This window comes from Oryzias latipes, chromosome 21 (assembly GCF_002234675.1).
Source record: "Oryzias latipes chromosome 21, ASM223467v1".
NCBI lineage: Eukaryota > Metazoa > Chordata > Actinopteri > Beloniformes > Adrianichthyidae > Oryzias > Oryzias latipes.
In genome coordinates this window covers 12088037-12115013 of record NC_019879.2, presented here as the reverse complement: position 1 = coordinate 12115013, position 26977 = coordinate 12088037, and the positions used below count along the sequence as shown (strand labels likewise).

Here is a 26977-nt window from a genome sequence, read left to right as displayed (position 1 = left end):
TATTAGGTTGGGGTTGTGAGTTCTGGGAGAGGATCCCTCCTTCATGTGGACATCCCTGAGGTTTCTTGTTTTTTTCCCAGAATCCGTTTTTTTTTGAGTTTTTCCTTACCGAGAAGGCGGGTCAAAGGGCAGGGATGCCCAGTTTAGCGTAGTCTGTTTAGTTTAGCCATTACTTATTGAATTAAGTGACTTCATGTTCATTATGATTTCTTGTTTATGATACAATTACCGGTATGAAGCCCATTGAGATAACTATTGTTGTAATATTGGGCTATATAAATAAAATAGAATAGATATTGAATTGAATAGACATAAATAAACATGTTTATTATATTTTATATAGGATGATCATCACAAGTTCTCTCGCAGTGTCACCTCAGTCTGACTTACCCACAGGTCTTTTATTTTGAAAGGCAGGGACGGAACAAGCTGTGTTTGGGTGGAACTTGATGCCGGCGCAAGCCGGACGCTGAAGCGGATCTGCAGACTTCTGGAAGTTGGGATCCCTCTTAGGTAACGGCCCGTCTTCTTTATCTGATTTGAACCTTTTCTGAAGCGATAGGTGAATAGTGACCCACCATTAAAACCCCATTCATATAAAATCATGTAGCCTGTGCTTCCGGCTGATATTTTCCCCAACAACAAAATGCATCTATTTAATAATATAGAGCTGCAGCTAACCTAGCTTAGCTCATTTTCTAAGTTATAGTTTAATAGTGAATGAGGACAGTCTAACAGTTTGTTAAATGTCTTAAACAGTCTTATTATCTTTCAAAATTAAATTTTGTTCGTACTTATCTTTAGTATTTAGTAGTTGCAATTTGTGTAAGTGTATTATGTTATATTATTATTTTTTATGTTTTTGAAGAGACTGCATATGAGTTTCAAGTTTTCTAATTGTTTTTTTATGTTTTAGCACGATAATTGTTAATTGGAGACTTTTATTTTGGTAGTACTTGTCTAGACAGGGATCAATTATACCAACTAGAGGTTTGGTGAATTTCTTTGTTAGATCTTTTTTCACCACACCTTGCTTCTTCCTCTCTAATGTGGCCCGAAACAGTGGTGGACTGAGAAAATAAAAGCTGGGGGTTAATTGCAAACTGCACATCCACAGTTGAGGAAAGGATGAGTCTTAATTGTAACTGGGGATGTGATGATTGATCGACTTAATCATTGAGTTGATTTATTTTTCCTATAATCCAACCAGATTGACCTGCAGTTTGTTAATCGAATTGAATTTCCCTATACCATTAAAAAATATTTCAAAATGAAATAAATCTATTATTATGATATTGGAAAATACCATTTGGGTTGAGGCATACTTTACTATAATATAAAAACAAACAAGTGTCATCACACAGTGTGCTAGAATGTTCTACTAATGTTCCCTTTGGATTATGTTGATGTGGAAAAACAACAGTGGGCTGAACTTTAGGAAACTAAAATATGAATGGACTTGACATTAGTTCTTGTTTACTTATAGATATTTAATTTACACTTGATTATCTTGCAAAATCCAAGGAATCTGAAAAACTTCACCTGCACTGTTCAGTAGCAGGTATTTATCTCTGAGTCAGATTTTAGGGCAGTGAATCGGATCGTTCAGAATGAACCAATATTGACTATGAATTGTATTGTCAACCACAAATTATGATTTGGAATTGTTTCACCCCTAACTATAACTATCACAAGTTCTGGAAAAGGAGCTTAAACTGCAATCTAAAGGAAATATGTATCTCTGCTGTTGTGTGAGGTAGATGAGCCGTGACAAATACAATCACGGTTTAGGTTTTTTTTTGTAGTTTCCCGTGATTAGAAATGTTTTGGAGCTCTTTAAATTCTGCTATGATTTAATGGGACTTTAGTGCAGATCCAGCAGCTGTTCTCATGGAGCTAAACAGCTGCATCATCCTATGGTGTTTCCTGCAGGTGTCTGGTTTGGCAAAAAAGACAGTTTTCAAAGATATCCATATCACTAACAATCATTTAAAAGCAATCAAACAAGATAATGATCCCACACCAATAATTCTTCCATTTTTTTCTGTTTGGTCTAAATATTTATGTATTCTGCAAAAATGTCTGACATTGACAGGATATGCAGAAGTTCCAGGATGAGGTTCCTGAAGGATGTGATGTCATCACTTGTCTCAGAAGGCTGACTTTTTCTGTGATGAGCTGGGATTTGGTTCCTTAACTGCATGATGTGACATGAAGAACCAAAATAAATTCAGGAAGAGGACAGAGGAGATTTCAGCCGCCGTCAAAGAAGAAAAAATATATGTCCGCCTGATAAAACTGACGCCTAAAGAACGTTATCAGTCACCAACATTTTGAAGGGCATCAGGCAGGCTCATTCTTGAAGGCTAGTACGTAAAACAAAAAACAGAACTCTCATTTGATTGGTAAATAAAGTTGTATAAAGTTTTTTTTTTCATGCTTCAGCACTTGTTGTCTTTGCACAGCTGAAGAATCTGATCATGCTTGTCGTTTCCTCTTGCAGGAGATTTTCTATGAAGGCTTTGAAGCTCACTGCCAAAATAAAAGTACTGCATAAGTTGTGAAATAAAAAAAAAATGCAGAATTTTCCCTCAGGAAGGATATTTTCTAGCTCAGCTCCAACAAAGAGTGTTACTGGGTTATGATCTCATACTTTGTCTTTAATTGTTGTCTGCAGTCTGGAGGACGTTTCAGACTATTGCCCACGCTCCTCACTTGTTAGCAGGTTCTTAATCAAACAGGCTCATAACGTTTTCCTGATGCGGTAGGATGTGCTTTGCTGTCTGTTGAAGTTCACACTCTTGTGAGGTGGTGATGCCCTCAGGGCTGCCATCTTTAACGGTTTATCAGTGGGTGAATGAGGCTGCCAGCGCCAGTAAGCTTCGAGTTGTATGTTAAAGGTGGAGCCCCGGTGATGGAGAACAGGTCGGTCCTCGGGGCCCTGCGGCCTGTCCGGCTCATGCGGCTCCCGCTGTTGCTCGTCATCCTCCTGCTGGCTGCGGCGCCCGCTGAAGGAGTGTCGGACTACTACGACCTGCTGGGGATCAGCAGAGACGCCACCACCAGAGAGATTCGGCAGGCGTTCAAGAAGCTGGCGCTCACCATGCACCCCGACAAAAACCCGGTAAGCCCCATAGTTCTGACTAGGCCTTCACAGTGAATCGCAAATTTATCGCCATCGCGATATCAGCCTGTGCGATACCCGCATCGGTAAAGACGATGTACATTGCGATAACTGTTGATGTTTACCAACCATCTCATGGCAGCTTGAAGTATTTAACGAATCAAATAGAGTCCTTTATCCATTTGACCAATCAAGTGGAGCTTTTTTGTAAGACGAGGATCATTTGTTGTACAATTTAAGTTATGTTGACTTTATGTCAATGAAACGCTTTCAATGCAATGAAAATGATGTATTAATATTTTTTGTTTTACTATATGATCATGTATCGCAACACATATTATTGATCATTAATATTGAGCATCCCAAGCTTTCCTCATATCATGCAGCCCTAGCTCTGAGCCAGGACTACTGCACATGGATTATCCCCAAAACACACTTTGGTTTTCAAAATAAAAGCTGCCTTCCCTCAGAAAAGCTCAATTAAACTGATCGATTCTTCTCAGGGTGACCCGTCAGCTCATGAAAAGTTCCTGAAGGTGAACCGTGCTTATGAAGTTCTCAAAGATGAAGATCTGAGGAAAAAGTACGATAAGTATGGAGAAAAGGGTCTGGATGACCAGCAGGGAGGACGCTATGAGAGCTGGAACTATTACAGATACGACTTTGGTGAGTTTCCTCTGTTCAGACACTGCAGCAGCACATTACTGTTTGTTCCGTCAACTCTTTGAAATGCGGAGACGTTTGTGTCTTTAGGTTTTTTAAAGTTCTGATCTGTTGACAGGTATCTATGATGATGATTTGGAAATCATCACCCTGGACAGCGGAGACTTTGGTAAGATTATTTTAAATCTGACATTTATCTAAGACAGAAGATAATTACAATCATTCAGATGAAATAGAATCAAATCAATTGCAGTGAATAGACAGCTATCTGTTTGAAAGCCGGCGTGAAATAAATCATAAAACAAAGTAACATGAAAAATGCCAAATTGGAAATAGATGAAGGAACCCCTTGACGCCTTAATTTATTTTCAATTATAAAAAAAAGACTTTCTGTTTTCAGGTAGATTCTAAAATAAGGTAGCTAAAGTGGTATCGTGCATATTTGGATCAATGGGCGTCAAAGGCTTAAATGCAAAAATACTTTTGGGTTTAAACAATTTTTTCATGTCCATGTAGTTTATGACATGAAAGTATTTGTTGTTTTTTTGTGAGTTTTACTCTGTAGTTTTGCTTTGCAAAAATGGCAAATGATGAATACATAAGACCAAAGTCAATGTTAAAACTGGATTTTCTTCTAAACACATTAGTTCTGTTGGTAATTCTTTAGCGACATTTCTCCTATTCCCCTTCATTCTGACAGTTGGAGTTTTTCATTTTCATGAACTTTAATCACATCTCAGTCATCACATAAAGTAACGGTTGTTTAATTGATCCACAGGGAGGAAAATAATAATACAGAAGAAATCGGTTTGGAAAAAGAGCCAGTAGTAGCCGCGTTTACATGGGCAAAAGTAATCGGAATGAACGCCTGATCGGAAAGAAAATGCGTCATGTAAACGCGCCGTTCGGAATACTCTGCCCCGGTCAGACTCATTCGGATCAGAATTTCTTTCCGATCGAGATAGGTGGGTTATACCGATCGTTTATCCGATCGTGGAGCATGTAAACGGTCATTCCGATCGTGTGTCACTGCTGCTCTGGTTTACGTCACGCATAGACGGTGTTTCGCTGAGAGAAAGCTTTGGAGCGCATACGGGACCGACCAGCTCTGCGGACGCCCCTTGAAAAGCGTCGCTCCGCTCTCGCCCCGCTGGCTCTCCCCTCTCTTACACCCCTCACGGGGGAGATTCGGAGGAGGAGCGCTCACTCGGTCCACTGGCACCCGAGTGAGCAGAGCAGCTGGATTAATAATGTTGTGTCGGGGGGGTTACGTGTGCGTTTTGTTGTTTTGTTATGTGTGGGAGAATTCAGACTGCGAGCCGTCCCGCCGCTCTGGGTTAGCGGCTGCAGGACTCAGGAGGAACCGTGTTTGAACAGAGCTCGGGCCGCTAGCTCACAGAGTGGCTTTGGGGCGGTCTGTGTGAACTTTCAGAGCAGAAATAAATGTCGCTCAGTCCTTAGAAAGCTGCAGATTGCTGCGTTTCTCGCACGGTCCTGGATTTTGTGTCCATCCATCAGGCTAATGATGTTAGCCCGTGTTAGTCTGTCCTAAGCTTTCGTCCAGCTTAATTCTTCCACAAAAAAAGCACTGACCACACAGATTAAATATAACGATGAGCGAACAGGCAATTCATAATATTCATGACATTAATAAAAGCACGTTTGGAAGATCGTCTCGTATGTTACCGAGCTGCTGCATAAATGTCTGTGGAAGCGGTTTGTTTACAACGGGACCTATATCCGCATCCGGGTGATTTTACACTACTGCGCATGCCCAAATGATTCATTCCGAACGAGAGTATGAGCCATGGGAACGTTTGTTCTAATCGGAAAAAGGTTTTCTGTGCCCATGTGCACTGGTGAATTTTAACCCGACCATTGATCCGATCAAGATATTCTGCCCATGTAACCGCGGCAGCAGTTTAGTTCGAAAAAAACTTTCCTGATGGATTATTTTCAGTCCAATCATGCTTTAAAGACCCACATAGCCGCGTTTACATGGGCAAAAGTAATCGGAAAGAACGCCTGATCGGAAAGAAAATGCGTCATGTAAGAGCGCCGTTCGGAATACTCTGCCCCGATCAGACTCATTCGGATCAGAATTTCTTTCCGATCGAGATAGGTGGGTTATACCGATCGTTTATCCGATCATGGAGCATGTAAACGGTCATTCCGATCGTGTGTCACTACTGCTCTGGGTTACGTCATGCATAGACGGTGTTTCGCATAGAGAAAGCTTTGAAGCGCATACGGGACCACCAGCTGCTCTGCGGACGCCCCGTGAAAAGCGCCGCTCCGCTCTCGCCCCTCTGGCTGTCTGCCTCTCCCTCCTTCACGAGGGGTATGCGGGGCAGCAGCGCTTTGTTCCACTGGCACCCGAGTCCCGGTGCCAGTGGACCAAGTGAGCAGAGGAGCCAGATAACTTTGTGTGTGAAGGGAGGGAGGGATGCTTAGTTACATGTGCGCTTTTTTGTTTTGATATGTGTGGGAGAATTCAGACTGCGAGCCGTCCCGCCGCTCTGGGTTAGGGACTGCAGGACTCAGGAGGAACCGTGTTGTTTGGGGCGGTGTGTGAACGTTTCAGAGCAGAAATAAATGTTGCTCCGACCTTTAGAAGCTGTCCCGGCAAAATAAAGGCCGATGTTATTCCCACATATTTATGTGCAGCCAAGATAGATTGCTGCGTCTCTCGCACGGTCCGGGATTTTGTGTCCACAAGCAAGGCTAATGTTGTTAGTGCGTGTTTAAAGCCTGTCCTAACTCTTCCAGCTCCGTTCTTCAACATAAAAAGCAATGACCACACGGATTAAATAAACGATGAGCGAGCAGGCGCTTCATACTATTCATAACATTAATAAAAGCACGTTTGGAAGATCGCCTCGTGTTACGGAGCTGTTGCATAAAAGTCTGTGGCAGCGGTCTGTTTACAACGAGGCGCACCTCTTCTTCCGGGTTTTTTTTTTTTTTTTTTACCACTGCTGCGCATGCCCAAACGATTTATTCCGACCAAAGGTGTGAGCCATGGGAACGCTTGTTCTAATCGGAAAAAGGTTTTCTGTGCCCATGTGCACGGGTGAATTTTAACCCGACCATTGATCCGATCAAGATATTCTGCCCATGTAACCGCGGCTAAAATGATGAAAATGGTGTTTAAACATGTTCTTGGAGCATTTTTCTGTTGATGGAGGACAGACATTAAGAAAATTCAGCTTAAAATAGCATTTCTGAGTTTGTCTTTATTCTAATTGTTGTAAATCAGTTGCAGACGAAAAAGTGTAGTTTTAAAAAATGGCTTATTTGGGACGTAGAAAATATACTGGGTGGGACACAAGTTCCTTAACCCAAACCCTCAGCAATGGGGAGGGGAAGAGGGGGCGGGGTTGCTCTTCGCCAATGATCCCACCCACAACTCAGCAGTAACTATGTCCTTGAAAACGACTGTCTTTTTTATTTCTTTATTTTGTCCACAAATGGGATCATCATAATTAAAAGACCACTGGGTACACTAGATCAAAAGATGATCGGAGTTAGACTTTAAAAATAAAAATAAAAACACAACAATGGAAATTAAATTGATTTAAATGACGGAGTCATCTTTTAAGGTCATGAAAGTGCTTTAAATCTCTGAAAAATAGGACTGCTATGAACATAACATCTTAACTGTGGGTATTAAGGTGGAGTGTGTCTGTTGCAGAAGCGGCAGTAAACTCTGGAGAACTCTGGTTTGTCAACTTCTACTCTCCACGCTGCTCACACTGTCACCAGCTGGCTCCTACGGTAATATAACACTAATACATAAAAAACGCTCTTAACATGCAGATAGACTTTTGCAGGAAAATATCCCAAGACTCTCATCTTCATTTCATTGCCAATTTTTGTACAACAAGACTAGGGATGGGCCGATATCATTTTTTCTTGTCCGATACGATAACAGACATTTCCCCTGCAACTGTGGCCGATGGCCAAGATTTGCAGACACCGATACTTAAGTGTCTACATTCACACAAGGTTTACATTTCCTGGATATAACTGTAAAACATAAGCTCCCTATTGCCGGGGATCTAATTGGACCAAGTATACATTTAAAAGAGAAAGGGTGTCAGAAAACAGTCAGAAGAATATCGGCAGATCTTTTTAATATGGGGCAGACACAGATAAACTCAAATTATGCAAATATCGGCCAATACCGATACTGACACCGATATATCGCCTATACCTAGATACAACAGTTTGGGCAACAAGTGAAGACAGCTACAGAGAACCAACCATGACACCAGTCAAAAAGAAACTGAGACTGATCTCACACGAACAAATGCACACACACACAGGTACACAAACATGCACACAGAGACATGGATGCAAACCACTGACTGGAAATGAAACTGGACAGAGTGATTGTAACACCACTAATGGAAAATGGCTTTCTTCTGGCTCCAACCAAATGACGTCAATTCAGTCAGTAAGAAGTGATTGGTCTGAGTCGAGCTACGTACACACCGGCCTTGGCACATGGCGTTCTAGCGACCGCTTTAAATGAAAAGTCTATGTAAATGCCTGTAAACCTGAGCTGAGGTCTGAAGCCTCAGCGTTCAAAACTAACGTGTCCATGCATGGCTACACAATTTTTTAAGTCCGTTTTGGGCGTTCATTGAACATGTGTTGACAGTTCAACCAGTCGAACTTATGACTGCTTGAATGTCAAACAGCTGAACTTTGACCAATCAAGGGCTGGGAGATGGTAGCGATGTACGGATGGCGTCCTCTTTCAATACATGGAAGTGCCAACTGTTTGAAAATTGATCATAGAGGAGAAATGATGCAAACACTCACATATACAAAGATATGCACACAAACGTCTGCACGCATAGGCTTGTGCACAGAGACGTGTGCAGATGCATGTACAGTTGGAATGCCACAATTCTGGGTTTAAAACTGAACCGTTTGTTACACCATTGAACCAGATCTTGGAGAAAGTTAGTCTTTGCATTCCTATTGCATACAACGGGTTGTGCTAAATTTAAGAAAAAATTGATGTATTGTTTTATTACATCACGCCAGGTTAAATAAAACCAAATAAAAGGCCTTTCTTTGTTTGTTACTCCTCATTATAAAAGGATAATAAAAATGTATGAGTTCTTAGTTCTTTGTTGTTTTGTATTACAAAAATCATAAATTGAACCCATCAAACCTATTTTTGGTGTCACAGTGGAGGGAGTTCGCCAAAGAAATGGATGGAGTGATCCGGATTGGTGCAGTAAACTGCGGAGACAACAACCACCTCTGCAGGAGGAAAGGCGTCACCAGCTACCCAAGCCTGTACATTTACAGAGCAGGACAGGTGGGACCATCCACACAGCAGCGTCAGTGTTTCTAAACTGTGATGGATGGATGTATTCAACTGATAACAATTCATGCAAACTCCTTCAGGGGGCCCCCCAGCGCCCAAAGGCATAGGCGAACCCTCTGAGAATTTGAGAATCCTCAAAAGCATCCACACAGCACTAGGCTCTGACGGTTCAAGTGTCGTTTGGAAAGTACTAGTACAGTTACTTGCAGCTGAGCCTATATATACGTTTACATACTCCGCCAAAATGTATCAAGCTTGTATCATTCTTTATGAAAAACATCAGGAAAAAAAGGGGTTTATTTTTCATGGAATTAAAACAAACTACACTGCATCTTCCTGAATAACATTTAGAGAGCAAAGCATTACAATAAGGACGACGTGGGGGTAGCCTTTGTTCAAGCTTGCACTGCCTTAGTTTGTGGTACTGTGCATTGTTCTGCGTGCAGAATGGATGAAATTAGTGTTTGATCCTTTGCTGATTTTGTGAGTTTGCCCAATTAAAAAGTAATTGACAGTCTGTCATTTTAATGGTAGCTTCATTTGAACAGTGAGAGCTAGAAAAAAAAATCAGCTTTAAAGAGTTTATATACATTTAATTGTATTTAATTGAAGAAACCTCTTTCCAGATAAAAACCCCCAGACCATAATGTTTCCACCGCCATGCTTGGTTGAATTGATGCCACAGAGCTCAGTTTTGGTTTGATCTGACCGTGGCACCTTCTCCCAATCACTCTCTAAATCATGAAGGCGTTCATTGACAAACTTCAGTTGGGCCTGCACATGTGACTTCTTAAACAGGGGGGGCTTTGTGAGGTTTGTAAGATGTTAAACCATTTCAGCGTAAAATATCAGCAATGGTCTCCTTGGTGACTGTGGTTCCAGCTGCTTTGAGATCAACTCCTGCCCTATTGTTTTAGGTTGATTTCTCACCATTTTCATGATTATGTCAACCCCACCAGGTCAGATCTGGTTTGGAGTCCCTGTAATTCCTGTATTTTGGCACAACAGTTGTCACCTTAACCTCCAGCTTCTGGCTGATGGTGTTGTAGTCCGTTCTGGTCTTGTGCAGGTCTACAATCTTCTCCCTTAAATCCACTCTTTAGTCTTTCCATGTTGGAGAGTTTGAGTCTGACTGATTCTGTGGACAGGTGACTCTTCTACAGGTGAGCAGTTCAAACAGGCGTCTTTAATTCAGGTGCGGGTTGATTAGGAGAGTCTAACTCAGGGATGTCAAACATCCAGCACACGGGCCGTGTCCGGCCCGCCAGATGGTTATATCCGGCCCAGTCATGAAGAGTAAAAATTATAAGGATGTTTAAAAAAAGTAGCACGTTTCAAGTCCCTTCCTGTGGCGAGTTAGGATTTTTTAAAGAAATAACCAAAATGTGCAATTCCGCCACTAGGGGGAGCAAAGGAAAAGCCAAACAGGTGAAACAGAAAATCTTTGCATGTGCCAAAAGCGAAACCTAACAGCTCTGTGTACGATGTAGTTTGGTTTCTCGTGAGCTTCACCACTGTTACACTGCTAAAAGAATGATCAGTAGTGACACCCTAATGACCAAAATGTTGTCAAAAAGAAAAAAAAGGTTGAAGTGAAGTGCTGAGCTTTCCAGGAAAATGGAAAGAGTTTTACTTGTTGACGGAGCTGAATGCAAAACCTGTATGCTTGGTATGTCATCAACAGGTCGCAGTACTCAAACAATACAACATTCAGCACCACAATGAGACTCACCATAAAGAAACGTTTTACCATTTGGAGTTAAGAAAAGCAAAGATTTACCAACTATTAGCTGGACTGAAAAAACAACCGTCTGCATTTACTGCAGCCGTAACGTCAGTGATGGAGCAGTGACAGACACCCTATTGCAAAAAAGTTGGAGCAAACATCCAAACCATTTTCGGATGGTGATCTTATTGAAAAATACTGAAGGCTGCAGAAGTCTAGTGCCCCAAAAAAAGCAGTTCAGCTGCTTTACTAGCATAAATCTGTAAAGGATTACAATTGCAGATAAAACATCTCTGAGGAGACTTGGGCGCCAAATGAAGGAATCCAGTCATTAATTGTATTTTTGGTCACTTGATGAAAGCACAGATACAGATATTGCATAATATTAGAGGTGTTAAAAAGGCCGTCACAGCGGAGTTTCTTGAGTTGATTGACACAACAACAGCTGATGACATAGTCAGCTCTCTAGTTCCTGCGCTGGATAATGTGACCAGACGGTCATGTGATGTCAGTCTGTTCACTGTCCCTCAAAGGTCAGGAAGACGACAGGTGTTGCCACAAAATTCAGGCAGCAAACCAGGACAAGATTCTTGGACATTTCATTGTGTTTTGCACACTTGAATGACAGTAAATATGTTTCTGCCCAGGATCTGAATCCTGTGTTTCATTTTTTCCCGTAGCCCCTTTTGAGTTTATTATTAGGATTGCTTCAGTGTCAGATGTAAAATTTTCAGACTGTATAAAATTGAATAAACCCTTTTTTTTAAGTGAAATGCATTTTATTTGAGACCCATTGGTCTCTGTGAATGAAGCTGTTTTTTTACTTTTATGTTACTGTTTTTCTCGGTGGTCTGCTGGGGGGGCAGCATATCTGCTAGGGACAGTAATAGACTGAACAAACTGATCCGAAGAGCTGGCTCCGTAATCAGTTGTCAAATGGACACATTTGAATCTGTGATGGAGAGGAGGACTTTAAATAAGCTGGTATCCATCATGGATAATCCTGAGCATCCTCTCCATCCTGTACTGGAAGGTCAGCGGAGCTCCTTCTCCAACAGGCTAAGGCAGCTTCGCTGTCACACAAACCGCTTCAGGAGATCTTTCATACCTCACTCCATTGGTCTCTATGACTTGTCATCCATGTGCAATAGATAAAGTCATTATGGTCTGTCTGTTTTTCTCTCCTGATGTGTCACGCAATACAACTGTTTTTATTCACTGATGTTTCTTTCCGATTGATGGTTCTGGTCCTCTGTTGTCGTCTATTGTGTGTATGTTTGTATCTTGAGCCTAACGCCGACGCTGCAACAACCCAATTTCCCAAGCTGGGATCAATAAAGTATCTTTATCTTATTTATCTTATCTACTGGTCCGGCCCACTTGGGATCATACGGGTTAAATGTGGCCCCCAAACCAAAATGAGTTTGACCCCCCTGGTCTAACTGGTCTGTGTGGACCAGAACTCTTGATGGTTACTTGGGAATAAAATACTTAATTCCTCCATTGTATGTAGTTGTCACTGCAGTTTGCCACTACAATCTGTGGTGTAGAATGCGGGTTATCAGCAGAGGATTGTCTTTGCATTCCAAACATGTTTTATAGCAGATTTTGTTGCTGTTGTTTTAGCAGAAACACTTGTTTTCCACATCCTTTCTAGTCCGAACAGCCAGGATTGGCCTCTTATTCCATTTTAAATTTTTTCTTCTGTCTGTTCTTTTTACAATTCCTCTGGTTTTCTAAATCAGAAGTCAGAAGTTAAAAAGCACAGATATTCACTGAGTTTTTAGTAACTTTAGTGAACAGGTAACGTGAGAAGAGCTAGTCTCGTCAGCCATGGAAATCTGTTTGAGTTGATATTATTGTAAGTGACTTTCCAATAAATCATTGGTGTATGATGCTGAATACAAAAGTGCTCAAGCCAAACAAGTCAAAATGTTTTGTTTTTTTTTTGTTTTTTTTTTAACTTGTCCTGTCCAACAGCTAGGCAAACAGATGAGAGCTGAGGGCCTCTTGTGTTGGACATATTTTATTTTAACAACAGGGGTTATTCATCTTCAGACAAACCAAAGGTATGTCTGAATAAACCCCTTTTGTAATTGAGGCCAAACTTTATTAATTTCAATCATGTTTGAAAATCTTTGGTGTTGGACCGGACGGAAAAGGAAAGAGGGGAAGAAGAGAGAGGGACGCTAGAGAGAGGGGGGGGTTGGAGGGTGATAATAGTCAAAATGTTTGCTGCTTTTTCTGACATTCATTGACACTTGAATCTGTCTTGTGGTCTTTAGGTAAACTGCCACCAATGCACGTTCAGTTTGACGTTTTAGTTCTTTTTCAGTCCGAACCTTAAAGGGCGTGTGCGCATTTACTCATCTTGTCATTTTAAATGGTAGATGGTAAATGGCGTCTACTTGTAAAACACTTTTACCTCCCTCGAAGGCCCAAAGCGCTTTACAGCTTTACAGTTACAGTCCCATTCACCCATACACACACATATTCACACACTGATGGCGGCTCCACTGCCAAACACTGGCGCCAACTTATAACCACCAGGAGCAATGTGGAGTTAAGTGTCTTGCTCAGAGCCACTTCGACTCATGGGCAGACAAGTCGGGACTCGAACTTGCAATCTTCCAATCGGCGATTGAATACTTTCTTTAAAATGCTACTTACGGTAGTTTGAGAAATTGTGCTGGGCTGTGGAACCTGAGAAGCATAGCTAGATAAATGCGGTTGAGCTGATTCATGAATCTCCTCGTCCTGTGTTTCCTCTGTACACAGTGTGTGTGTGTTTACAGCATTTACCACCAATAATCTTGTTTTTCACTCCGTCTCATGAACATTATATGGCATTTCCACCACTAGAAGCCCCATACTTTGGGTTTCTAAGGTGTTCCCGTCTTTCTCTTTGCCATGACTTAGAAGTCGTAGCCTGTAAACCACATTTTCCTCAAGTTTTGAACTGGATTTTGCAGCCACAGCGATGTTCTGTCGTAAATTATCAATAACTACTTTTGCTTCTGCAGAGACCAGAGAAGTTTAATGGAGAGCGCACCAGAGACGATCTGGTTGGTTTTGCCATGCAGTTCATCACCACCACCGTCACTCAGCTCTGGCAGGGTGAGATACGACTGTGACCCTTACAACCTCAGCTGAGATCCACTTTTTAAAAATCTTTTTCTTTGTAATGAAGTGTTTGTGACTAGATCTTCACCTTTTCAGGGAACGTCTTCACTGAGATTGAGAAGTCGTTTTTGTCAGGGCTGGGCTGGCTGATCACCTTCTGCTCTGACACAGGAGGTAAACATCAGTCTGCCACAAACTCTTCACAGCTCCCAGTGGAAAGTTTAGCGTCTGTGCTCACCTGGTGTCATGAGACACACGTTTACCATATAGTTGTTGTTTTTAAAATTTTTTAATGTCATTTTAATGTTTTTTTGTGTTCCTCATGTGTTTGTCTCTAAGATTGTCTGGAGCCAAGAACAAGACAGAAGCTGGCAGGAATGCTGGTGAGAATTCTTCCCATCCAGTTTAGTTGAAAGAACGCAATTCCAAATTGATCCAGATGATTCCAGTGCAGCCAAACTATTAGAACTCTAATGATGGCCTATGTTAACAACCAACAGATTAAATGAAAGCATTTTGGGAGGCTACTGGGCATCTATAAGGAGAAACTCGCTCTAAATGGATGAATAGAGACAAGCCTACAGCAGAACCAGACTCAGTAGAGCAGCCAGTTGCTATAAGGAACCAGTTGAGGTCAAAGAGCAAGAACTGGAATAAAACACCAAGGCCTTAGAACAACACTTGCCTCATTTTTCTTCTGCTAGTTTACAACATTAAGTCAAAGACGGTCTTGATGCGCAGAGAAGCATGTGTCCTCAATCTGTGTATTATCTTTAGATAAGTGGCAGAGAGTCTGAAAACATCAGGATTCTTTAGACAGTGGTTAAGAAACTGATCTTATCTGATTAATTTGATCCATGTGTGTCTGCATGAAGGAAGGTCTGGTGAAGATGGGATGGATAGACTGCACCGTACAGCCACAGCTCTGTGACAGTTTCCAGGTAACTGTCAAAAACTTGTTTCCTTTCAGGAATATTTGATTGTTTAGAGCTCTGTTTATGCTCTGCTTAAAGGTCAAATAAACCACATCATCATCTGCAAACTGCTTCTTTGCTTTGACATCAGATTTCTCTCATTTGTCCCATTAATTGTTCTGCTTGTTGATAAGTTTCATATTGTGTTGGTGCATTGTGCAGTGCTGGTATTTAACATTAATCCTCCTCCTTGAGGTGGTGAGTGGAGCGACAGCCTTTTTCCCCCCTGGAAGCTCTCTGGATAAAGAAGGCAGTGTACTGGTAAGACCTGAACCAGTGAAGTACTGCAGAAGTGTATTTTCTATCGCTGCAGCTCTGCCTCTGTTTATGTGCTTCAGTGGATCAAGACTCTCGACAGTAAAGAGATCTACAACCAGGTCCTAAACCATCTACCAGATCTGAAGCTGCTGACTGCAGAGAGTTTTGAGGTACTCAAAAAAAAACGAAATCTCTCAGATTACCACTGCTTTAGCACACGTGTCTAGGTTAGCTTAAAAATACATGTTTAAATATGTTCATGTGCAGGAGAAACTGGCCCATCACCGCTGGCTAATCAGCTTCACATTTAGAGACAGAAGTTCCACCACAAATGAGTACAAGAAGCTCCAAGCGTTTCTGCGAAATGACCACATACAGGTACCTTCAGTCCGTCTGTCCCACTCCACGTTTTTGGCTGTTTTCCTGCTAACAGACTGTTTTTCTGTGTCCAGATCGGCAGAGTGGACTGTGTCGCCGACTCAGAGTTGTGTCATTCTCTCTACATCCACAAACCCTGTGTGGCTGTTTTCAAAGGTCTGGGGATCCACGACTTTGAGATCCACCATGGTCAGTACTGGATCTTCTCTGTCTTGCATCTGTCTACGCTTCACCTGCCGGATCTTTTTATTCCTGCAGAATTAAAGTTCCACTCCGATCCTCTTTTGATCTATTTACAAAGCATTCCCGGGAACATTAGCATGGACTAAGCCTACTCCCACTTCCTGTCTAGGTCTAGTTTACAGCCCCTCACACCCCCAACCTAACATTACTGGTGCCGCAAAAATGACGAGCAATATTGGAGCTATCTAGTTTAGTACCAGATTCCAGCTCAGACGAGGAAAACAAAGACGTTCGTGGATCTGTTTGTCTGCAAGTGGATGCATCAGAATGGAGTGGAGCACGGAGCCCAGCATATTTTCTACGATAGTTCAACGCTCATCTGTACCTTTGCCCTCTCTGCCTGTTTTTGTGACGTGTGTATTTTTGTGACATTGTGTCTTCTTGCAGGTAAAGATGTGTTGTACAACATCGCAGCCTTTGCAAAGGACAGCGTTCGTGCCCATGTGACGACCCTGAGGCCGGACAACTTCCCCTCTGACAGGAAGGAACCCTGGCTGGTGGATTTCTTTGCTCCGGTTTGTACTTTTTTGGTTCAGCATGGAAATAATTTTATTCTCCTTGAAAAATTGTGCCTTAAATGATTGATTATATTTTATAAAATGTTCTTATCATGCGAAGACATCCAGTATTTTAATACAGTCAAGTTAAAGACCACTTTATTTGATTTATAGAAAGGAACAGCTTTTCTGAAGGTGAACCTGAGAAGTCATTAGTTGCCAGCAGCTCCACAGACCATACATGCTCACTTATTGACAGCATCACCACAGGGATCTTCAGTAGCCTCCTTTGACTGGACCTTTGCCGTGTTGAGATGTTTTACCCTTGTGTGGAAAAACTGGCTCCCGAGGCTGCCGTATATATATATTTTTTAATCTAAAGAAAAAATGTCTAAATACAAAAAGGTCTTTAGTTGAGAAAAAATAACTTAACTAGTGTTGGCATGACCAGATCTGATAATCAAACATTAGTTCTGTGGGACCCATCTTTGCGCTTTCAAGTGGCTAAAATCTGTTCATTCATTCTTTTGGGTGGTTTTGGTTTAACTGTTTACATTCCCTGTTTGCTTCCACATAAGGTGATAGAGAGCAGCAGAGGGACCAAAGGCACCATGAAACCTGCTTTTTAAAGGATACATAGGGACTATTTGGAATTACAAAAAAAGTTTTCAACACCAGGCTATTTATATGTTTTGTTTTTGCTTTAAAATCTGAAGCTTTAACATGGGAGTCAATGGAGAATTGCTCCTTTCTGACACCAGCCTTCAGTGGTCTTGGGAGGAACTGCAGGATTTGGTCCTTCCTGCTTTGTATCTGGTTTGAGAACAAAAGTGGGAGTTTCACTCTGTAGTTCCACTCCGATCATCTTTTGATTTATTTTCAAAGTGTTCCCCTTACAACCCCACGCAAACATTAGCGGTAGAACAAAAATGGTGAGCAATATCAGAGCTATCCATCCGTGCAGTTTAGATCCAGATTCCAGCTCAGAGGAGGAAAACAAAGACGTACATGGATCTATTTGTCTAAAAGTGGATGCATCAGAAAGGAGCAGAGCAGGGAGCTCCATCAGTCGTATTTTCTACGTAACAAATACAATATTTTTCAAACAGTATTTTGTTGTCTGCTCCTGATTTACAACAATTTGAATAAAGAATCATTCCAAAATGCAATTTTATGTTTACATTTCTTTATATATGTCTTATATCATCAGAAAAATGCCACAAGAACATGTTAAAAACACCAAAATACAATGTTCATCAGAGTGGGTCATAAAGTTGTTTGTGTGTGATTGTGTGTTCTCAAAAATCCTCCCCCCTCTGTGCAGTGGTGTCCCCCATGCCGGGCCCTGCTGCCCGAGCTGAGAAAAGCCTCAATCCAGCTGGCCGGACAGATAAAGTTTGGTACTCTGGACTGCACCATCCACCACAACCTCTGCTCCACGGTAAAGTCATGGACCTCCTCCATGGTCCACTCCTATGGAAGCGATTCTGTAGCATAATTAAAACTAAAAGTCAAAACCAGAAATGCTTTTTCATTTTCAAAATGAAGCTGCATTTTTTTTACTCAAAATGAAAATGAAAAAGCAATCCACCAAAATGCTTTTTCATTTCCTTCCTCAACAGCGCATATTCTGTCACTTAATTAAAATGATAAAGAAAATGGTATTTAACATTTCATTATCAAAAACTTCCCTGGTAAATGTGTAGCAAAATTCATTTAGAAATGTCTATTTTGACAATTAAAATGGAACAACAGAAATACTTTTTCATTTTCAAAATGTAACTGCATCAAATGACTCAAAATGAAAATGAAAAATCAAAACTTCAAAATGCTTTTTCACTTCTACTTAAAACCGCTTATTCTGTGTCAAAATTAAAACGAAAATGCCAAGAGGGGATTTTATTTTCATTTTCACATCCACTGTGAAACTGTCGCATAATTCAATTCAAATTAGCATTTCCAGAGGGGAGGCGGGGCGGCTGCCGGTCCGAAGACAAAGGTTGTCCGGTGGGGGGAGTTTCGACGAACTGCGGTGCGTCCGAAGGAGGAAATGCTAAATCGAATTGAATTATGCGACACTATTTGCAGGGTGGATGTTAAAATGAAAATGCATCCCCCCCTTTGCATTTTCGTTTTAATTATGACACAGAATAAGCGGTTTTAATTATAAAATGAAAAAGCATTTTGAAGTACTGATTTTTCATTTTCATTTTGAGTCATTTGTTGCTGTTACATTTTGAAAATTAAAAAGCATTTCTGTGAATCCATTTAAATTGTCAAATTAGACATTTCTAAATCAATTTTGCTACACATTTACCAGAGAACTTTTTAAAAATGAAATGTCAAATACCATTTTCATTATCATTTGAATTAAGTGAGAGAATAAGCTGTGTTGAAAAAGAGAAGGAAAAAGCATTTTGGCGGATTGCTTTTTCATTTTAATTTTGAGTCAAAAAATGCAGCTTCATTTTGAAAATGAAAAAGCATTTCTGGTTTTGACGTTTATTTTTAATTATGCTACAGAATCGCTTCCATACGCTCCAGCCTGCATTAAGAACACAACATGATTGTATCTTTTGGTATCTCAGTACAACATCCAGGCTTACCCCACCACAGTCATCTTTAATGGCTCCTCTGTTCACGAGTATGAAGGCCATCATTCTGCTGACGGCATCCTGGAGTTCATACAGGTGCTGCCTCCACTTCTTCCTCATTATGTCCTCCTCTCTACGTGGACTGGTGTTCAGTGAGAGCTTCTGCCTGTTTCTGCAGGACCTGGTCAGCCCATCTGTTCTGGCACTCGATCCTTCCAGCTTCAAAGAGAGGGTAAAAGGTAAAATTCTGCTTTGAGGTCTCTTCTGACAGCAAACCAGCAGCTGGAACTGTTGGTTTCATCCATAGTGTGTTCTAGTCCGGATTTAGAAAACTGCTAATATAAACCAGAATTTAGACGCCTGTTTTTGTAAGCAGCTGTCTGAAGAACCTAAAATTGTCTGGAAACTTTATGTAAAATCCCTGAGGGACATTTTGGGGCCCCAACCACCTTCATATCTTGATTTCAAAACAAAAATTGGAAGTCCGTCTAACTCCTACCATAATAAAAGATAGCTGTGGTGCTGATTAGCAGACGGAACAAGACCAAAATGAATAAACCTCTGCAGCAGTAGCAGCAGAGAATTATTCTTTAAGAAATCAAAGTAAACCGTTGATGATCACAGAACTTTAGTATTTAAAAAAGGGGGGGGGGGTGATGTTAAATATGGAGCTGCTAGGTTAGTAAAACTCATTTGTGCCCACAGAACAAAACTACTATGAGTAGCATGCGCATTTTGAGATGTCTTCTCAGTGCCCCACCCGCCAATTTTGACTGCACCTTAGACATTTAGGGCCTCTTGATTGATCTTGATAACCGTGATTGTTGAAATCCACGGAGTCTGATTCCAGACGTTTATGGCAGTAAAACTCCTCACTGCCTAAATGCACTTTTCTCACACAGACATGAACATTTTCACCCTTTTCTTTTGTTTGAATTCTCAAACCTTTATAGAAATTAGGTCCAGGATCTTAGAATGAAAACAAAGATCTGATCACAGATTTCTGATCTGAACAGGAAACACGGCACGGACGGTGGAGATTGATTGACAGGGTCTCCAGCCAATCAGGACCCAGAACAGGGTGCGCTGTTTAAAAGAAACAGCATAATCGCTTTAAAAGAATGAGCTAAACCAGGAAAGATGAACTGCGACGTAGAAAGGGAAGTTTGTCTTCTCTTCTGTTTGACAGAGATTTTGAGAGGGTTTCAGGTTGGAGCACAGACTGCAGAAGGGGGGAAGAAAATGTCACGTCTTGATCGTGTGGCCAGATTTAAAAAACAAAATAAAACATGGGTCTGATATTGTTCAGTGGGCCGGACCAAACAAGGAGGCGGGCCGGATCGAGCCCGCGGGCTGTACTTTGCCCACCCCTGGACTACAGGGTGGTGGTGGGCGGCTCGTTTGGGGCTGGGGGACTCTCTGGGGGTGGTGTCCCATGCTGGGCACAGGGCTATCCTCCTGGCTGGGCTGAGGCCTGCTCTCTATGTGTTACTGTGCCTCTCTGCTCTTTGGCGTTGGGAACCGTGGGGCGGTCCTGCTAGCCCTGTTCTGGGTATCTGACTGGATTGCCAGGCGGCTGGATTCCCTTTATCTGCTATACTATGTCAGTGTGTGTGTGTGTGTGTGTGTGTGTGTGGTGTGGGGCGGGGGGGGGGGGGGGGGGGTGGCTGGCTGGCTGGCTACTGCTACCACTTTGGCGGAGGTCTTGGTGTGGGGACGGCCGGGCACTCTCTCTCTTTTGGCATTCCATCATCCACCTCAGCAGAACATAGACCCCCACCTGAGCAGAGCTGTCAGCTCAGTTTACACAAATAGTGTGTGTGACAGAAGGAAATGCTTTACATGTGCTGGTTTTTATGTAAATGTGCGTGTGAGCTGTAGTTGTTTAGATTATTGTATGTGAATATTTTGGTAGCCAACAGGTATGTCTGTAACACAAATGTGTATGTGTGTGTGGACAGGCCCCGCCCCTTTTGACTAACATTTACCCCAGACAGTGTTGATAATAATCCTCCAGCATCTTCTTGCTTTATGATTGGACCCCACCACCACGTCTGTAATCATCCTCCACATCTCCTTAACTCCCCTTTTCCCCTGTCTCCTACATTTCTCCCTACTTTCCTCTTCTTCTTTCCGTCCGGTCCAACGAAAAAAAGGATACAAATGTAATCAATTTAAATAAAATGTAGCCTAAATAACAAAAAGGGTTAATAAAAATCCACACCTGGTGTGTTAGAAAATCCACAACCCCCTGTTGGAACAGTAAAATGTGTCACACCATTTGGAGCATAAAACAGTAAATATTGTTTGTGCTCAAAAACTTATTTTGCACTTGAAACAGAAAAGTCCTTGAAACCCCAAAAATATGGGCATGTTTGTCCGTGATCAAAATAACTTTGTTTTCACGTATTTGTGAGTTTTGAGCATTCACTGCTCAAACAGTGAGTACTACACTTGGAATAATGGCACAACGATCACTCCAGGCACATCTGACCCTTCTTGATGCATGCCAAGTTCCTCAGTCATGTCTCAGAAATGCATCCGTTACTTTCTTGAAGCGGCTGCGCCGACGGCGGACTTGAAACTTGCAAGCTAAAAGAGTTAACAAAAACCAAACCTGTTTGAAAAGTTTCTTATGGCTAAAAAGAGTCCAAACAGACAAGAACCAGGAGTTATTTATTGCAACAGTTGTTCTCACAGACCATAATAATGATGCATAAAAAAAAAAAAATAAATAAATAATGATGCATGATATTTATCAATCGGCTATCTGATATTATGAAGATGCTGCTAATAAAGTTGTTCAAATGGTAAATTCATGTCTATTATTATTTTTAAAAAATACCAGTTTTATTGACCTATTTTCTTTTTTTCTTTTTATTCATTGCACCTTAAAAGTCGGACGAAGTTGGCATCTGATTTTATAGATCACATTTGAATGGTTCCTACAAAGAGATCTAGTGAACAAATAAAGTTTACAGCGGCTGCAGATATTTTACAGAAACTTGACCCTCAAAGGTTTAGGGAAATTAAAAGCTAAAAAATATCAGGCGCCCACTTACCTCATACATGAAAATAATGTTTGACATTTAACTGGTCCGTTGCCTGAAAAAGTTTGGCCTTAAAAGATTTCATTTAATATTTGGAATCTTAATGAATTGATTAACTTTTCATTGACATGCTGAATTTCAGAGTTTTGGGGAAAGCCAACAAATTGAATTTGGATTCTGATGATTGACACGGGGATGCAGCTCTCTAGTGAGCCAACAGGAGGAGATGTGGGCCCGAGCTTTTTCGGGTTTGAGGCTTCCACGTTTCTTTCTTTGCCACTATGTATACCCGTTTAAATGAAGTCAGGTTCACACGTCTCTGGTGATTTGAGGGACATCCTTTTGATTGAAGACATCTGCACATTGATGCTTGGCTTTTTATTTATTTATTTATTTTTGCTCATGGAAAACTTAAATGGTGGAAATCTGTTGCTCACAAACATGTCACAGCATGTCAAAAATGGACTGAAAGTCATCCACTGTGTTGTTTCTAAAGAGGCCAACCAAACCCATCAGAAGGTTTATCTCACAAATGCACAAACTACTCTGTATCCTACAGCGGCTGCGTGCTGAACTGATTGAGTACATTTGCAGGTGACAGTGTTGCCTTGGAAACAAAAGTTTTACTACATTTTATTCTCACAAACTCCAGAGCTGGAGCATTAGTGCCCTGCAGGTTTCCGATGTATCTGCTCTACCTGTGACTTATGGTTTGGATTAGGTGTGTTTGCCGATGAAAAAGTCTAAGGCTGGATAGATTTGATTTAAAAAAATCCAGACACTGGCCCCACAAGACCTGCAGTCAGACACCCCAGTTTCTCCACAGAAACAAAAATGAGGTATTTATTTGTCTGTTGCAGGTAGAGACGAGGGGCAGACCTGGGCGGTGGATTTCTACGCCCCCTGGTGCGGTCCCTGTCAAGCCTTGATGCCGGAGTGGAGGCGCATGGCTCGGGTAAAGCACACAGCCTCCGTACCGACGGAGCACAGAGCAGAAACCAGCACACAAGTCCACAGCAGACAAAGTCTCTGGTGTCTTTGTTGTACAGCTGGTTGCCGGTCAGATCCTGGTTGGTTCAGTCGACTGCCAGCGCTTTCAGACCTTCTGCCAGAGTCAGGGTGTGAGGGGGTACCCGGAAATCCGCCTGTATCCCGGCAACACTCTGCAGCCAAACCGCTACATGTGAGTCGCACTGACGCTCGTCCTGAATGTCTGAGGTGTTATAGCGTGCATACACAAACAAACACACAAACCGCAGAGGTTTTCACAGCACAGTCAGCTGGAAGAAGCTGGACACAGCAATTCTTTGTCCATTCTTGAGTTTACAGGATACTTGGATTGACGACAAACTTCAAATTTCTGTCCTAAAGTAGAAAAAGACTTTCCTGAACAAATGGAGTATATAAAGTGTTTTACACATGTATATAAAGTATATAAAGTGTTTTACACATGCACACAGACGTTCGCCACTGGTGCCAACCTGTAACTACCAGGAGCAACATGGGGTTCGGTGTCTAGGTGCTATCCTAGGCACTTGAATGTTGGCAGTGGGGTCATCTGGATTCTTCAATGATTTGTGATCTTCACCAAATCACGACGGGATCGCTGCTCAAAACATGTTCTCTACTTATAGCGTTAAACATATGATGTTAATTGCTCACCATTGATAAGATAATTGCCCCAGTACCATTGTTTCATTGTTCATTCCCCTCCAGGAGTCGAACCCTGGATTCCTGCATGGTAGCCTCTCGCCTTACCTACCAAGCTACCCAGCCACTATAAATGAGACAAGCAATTCTTACAATCAATACTAACTAAAAGTAGCTTTTTGCCTGCAAAACCATTCAGGAAATGACTCCCCTGACTGGATTTAATGAATCATATAGTATCTTCTAATTAGAGATTGATTTGGTTTTGGGGTTGAGTCTTCAGGACTCTGAAGCCCAAACACATTCAGGGTTCATTCTACTGTTTGTCTGCAGGTCCTACAATGGCTGGCATAGAGACGCACACTCGCTCAGAGCCTGGGCTCTCAGGTGAGACTCATCTTCTCCTCATGTTCCGCAAGGTTTTTATGTCATTTTAGTCTGCATTTCTACCTTCTTTTGTTCTGTCCTTGCTAAAAACTTCTCATCTTCAGCATTTCTGTCCTGCTTTAGCTCATCTTCTTTTCTACTGTCTTCGTTTCATCTCCACTACCTTCCACTCTCCTCTATTTGAAAGACCTACTGCAATGAAAATGCTGTTTTTGGTGTTTTAACATGTTGTTTTTTTGTTTTGATAAAGAACATGTATAAAGAAAATTAAGCTTAAAATTGGATTTCTGAGTATTTCTTTATTCAAATTATTGTAAATCAGGAGCAGATAAAAAATGAAATTAGAAAAAGATTGTATTTGTGACGTAGAAAATAGGCTGGGCGGGGCTCAAACTCTCTGCTCCTCGCCGTCCTGATGCATTCACTTGCAGACAAATAGATCCACGCACGTCTTTGTTTTCCTCTTTTGGGCTGGTATCTGGATAAAAACTGGATTACTCAAATATTGCTCCCCGTTTTTGTCCCACCTGTAAAGTTAGGTTGGGGGTGTGAGGGGCTGTAAGCTTGGGGGATTGCTCTGCACCAACGGTCTCGCCCACAACGCAGATGTGAATTCCTAAGGAACCCGTGTTTTTACACTTGATCTAATCCATCTCCTTTTGTCTCACTTATTTACTCACTTATTTACTTTTCTTACTTCTATTCATTTTTCTTCCTTCTTTCTTTCTTTTAGCTCCTATCTCTTCATTCATTCTTCTTTGCCCTGACTTTATTTTTATTTTTTCCTTTTACGTTTGCTCTTTTCATCCATCTTTTTTATTCCCTCAGCTTCACTTTTTTAAATTTTATTTTCTTTAAAAAAGAGAAACTTCCAGTTTTTCATGAGAAATGTTACATCAGGAGAGAAAAACCACACCAGCTTAGCCTCCTTGCGGTTGTTATGACTGAATTCAGATGAGTCTGAGAAGGACAGATTGTTCTACTTCTATTTTGATTATGGTAAATATTAGGGACCAACAAATGACATTGAAGGAATCTCTGTACTGATCATGCAAAGGGTGACGGTAGAGAGAAAAGTCTGTCAAAATGGAGAATTAAGTGAGTAAAATCTCCAGCAGGACGTCAGTCTTTTGTGTTCGGTTTGGGTTTCCTTCTTTTTGTTTTGAAAGGATTTAAAAAAATAGTTTTCCGGTGAAAGTTTTTGTTCAAATGTTTGGAGTTTTTTTTGTCTTCAGTTCTTTACCCAGAGCCTCAGTGGATCTGAATCCAGAAACCTTTAGATCGAAGGTTCTGTCCGGCCAGCACCACTGGGTTCTGGATTTCTACGCCCCCTGGTGTGGACCCTGCCAGCACTTTGCCCCAGAGTTTGAGGTTCTGGCCCGGGTGAGAGACTTCTCTCTTTCTGGTCTGCAGCAGCCGTTCAGATGGCTACATGACGCATTTACTGACTGGTTTTCAGAGCCGACGGTCCTCTGTGTTTGAGTGTGTGTGTGTGTGTGTGTGTGTGGGGAGGGCTTTTAAAGGGATGTGCTTCTTTTGATTGACAGATGCTCAAAGGGGAGGTCCGGGCAGGAAAGGTGGACTGTCAGGCTCATTATCAGACCTGCCAATCAGCTGGAATCACAGCTTACCCAACTGTTAAATTCTACCCTTACCTGGGATCACAGAAGGTGAAGACACACACACACACACACACACACACACACAGGCAAACCAACATGAAGTGTTAGTCACATATACCCGTAAAGGGGTTGACTCATGCAGTTGCTGTGGCACTGCAGGTTTTTTTCCTACAGGCCCCGAAACAGGTTTGGGCTTTTAGTAGTCCTGAGGCATTAGAAAAAAGGCCACAAGCCTGAGTGGTCTGTAGTGGGTTTCCTATGACATTCCATTTCTGCTGGTAATCTTAAGCGTGATTGGGCTCTTGCTCCAGAACAGAAGTGTCCTCTTCCTGATTGGCTGTTACATGTGTTCAGAGGCAGCATCAGCCGAGTGGAGAGCCCATCAACAGCCGGGACGCTAATACCATTTCTGACATCATCAGACAGCGACTAAAACAGCTGGCCCCACGCTTGCACAGCACACCAAAGGTAAACCAACTCTTCAAAATAAAAGCCTTTGCTTTAAGGGCTGGAATTCAACGTTTTGTTTTATTGGTTCACAGGATGAGCTCTGACAGAGGTGGCGTGGTGAGGCTGAACTGCAGCCTGATTGGTCGGAGAGGAGTGCCTGTGATCAGTCAGCGCTCTCATGTGCACAGACAGACTGTCAGCCGCTGTGCTCTTCATCGTGATGAACACTCCTGCCTTGATTTCTTTGGTTTCTTCTGGTCTCCATTGTTTGTATTTACTCCATGAAGTAAAGCTGTGGGACACTGAGGGTTACTGTAGGTTACTGATGCAGACAGATGTAAATCCATCACACTGTGCTTTATTTTTAGCATTGGAACAGGATAAAAACGGTGTTTCTGTTGAAAAAAAATGTTTCACTTTTACTGCTTCTACTGCATTTTTCAAGTCACTAAGAAAACTACAAGATTCTGTCCAAAGAAAGTTACTGGCAACTGTTATTTTCATTTCAACTGAGTTTATATTTGGCATTATAGCTAACACACCAGACTTTCTAAACATCCATGTTCATTTTGGGGTTTGTATTGTTAGTATTTATTCTGAAATGCTTTTGGTTTTCACGTTTAATAAATGACAACGTTTTTGGGGGCCTTTTTGGTTTTAGTGTTCATTTGTAATAAACCAACCATTAAAAACATGCGCAATGGTTGAAACTGTTAAAAAAGGGGACAGATTTTATAGGGAGATGTCTGTGGAATATTTTGTTTTATGATGGGTTTTTTGTATATCGTTGCTACCTTTTTTTTCCCCCATCTCTGAAATTTCGACAAACATCTTGTGTATCAGTTAGTTGTCTGTAATAAAGAAAATTGTCCATAAGGACGTTCAAATTTT

At 41.6% G+C, this 26977-nt stretch overlaps 1 protein-coding gene across 1 annotated transcript; it reads left to right on the top strand.

Moving 5' to 3' along the window:
• Positions 1–424: 424 nt before the first annotated feature.
• Positions 425–26977, top strand: dnajc10 (DnaJ heat shock protein family (Hsp40) member C10). Its single transcript, XM_023950818.1, has 25 exons — positions 425–513; positions 2901–3124; positions 3628–3790; positions 3906–3956; positions 7482–7564; positions 8994–9125; positions 13884–13977; positions 14080–14157; positions 14323–14366; positions 14859–14924; positions 15153–15218; positions 15296–15385; positions 15483–15593; positions 15668–15782; positions 16224–16351; positions 17658–17774; positions 18922–19023; positions 19106–19166; positions 22838–22932; positions 23027–23160; positions 23961–24014; positions 25250–25397; positions 25562–25684; positions 25991–26104; positions 26179–26977. Exons 2-25 carry the CDS (start codon positions 2915–2917, stop codon positions 26188–26190), a joined length of 2391 nt encoding a protein of 796 aa, XP_023806586.1. The 5' UTR covers positions 425–513; positions 2901–2914; the 3' UTR covers positions 26191–26977.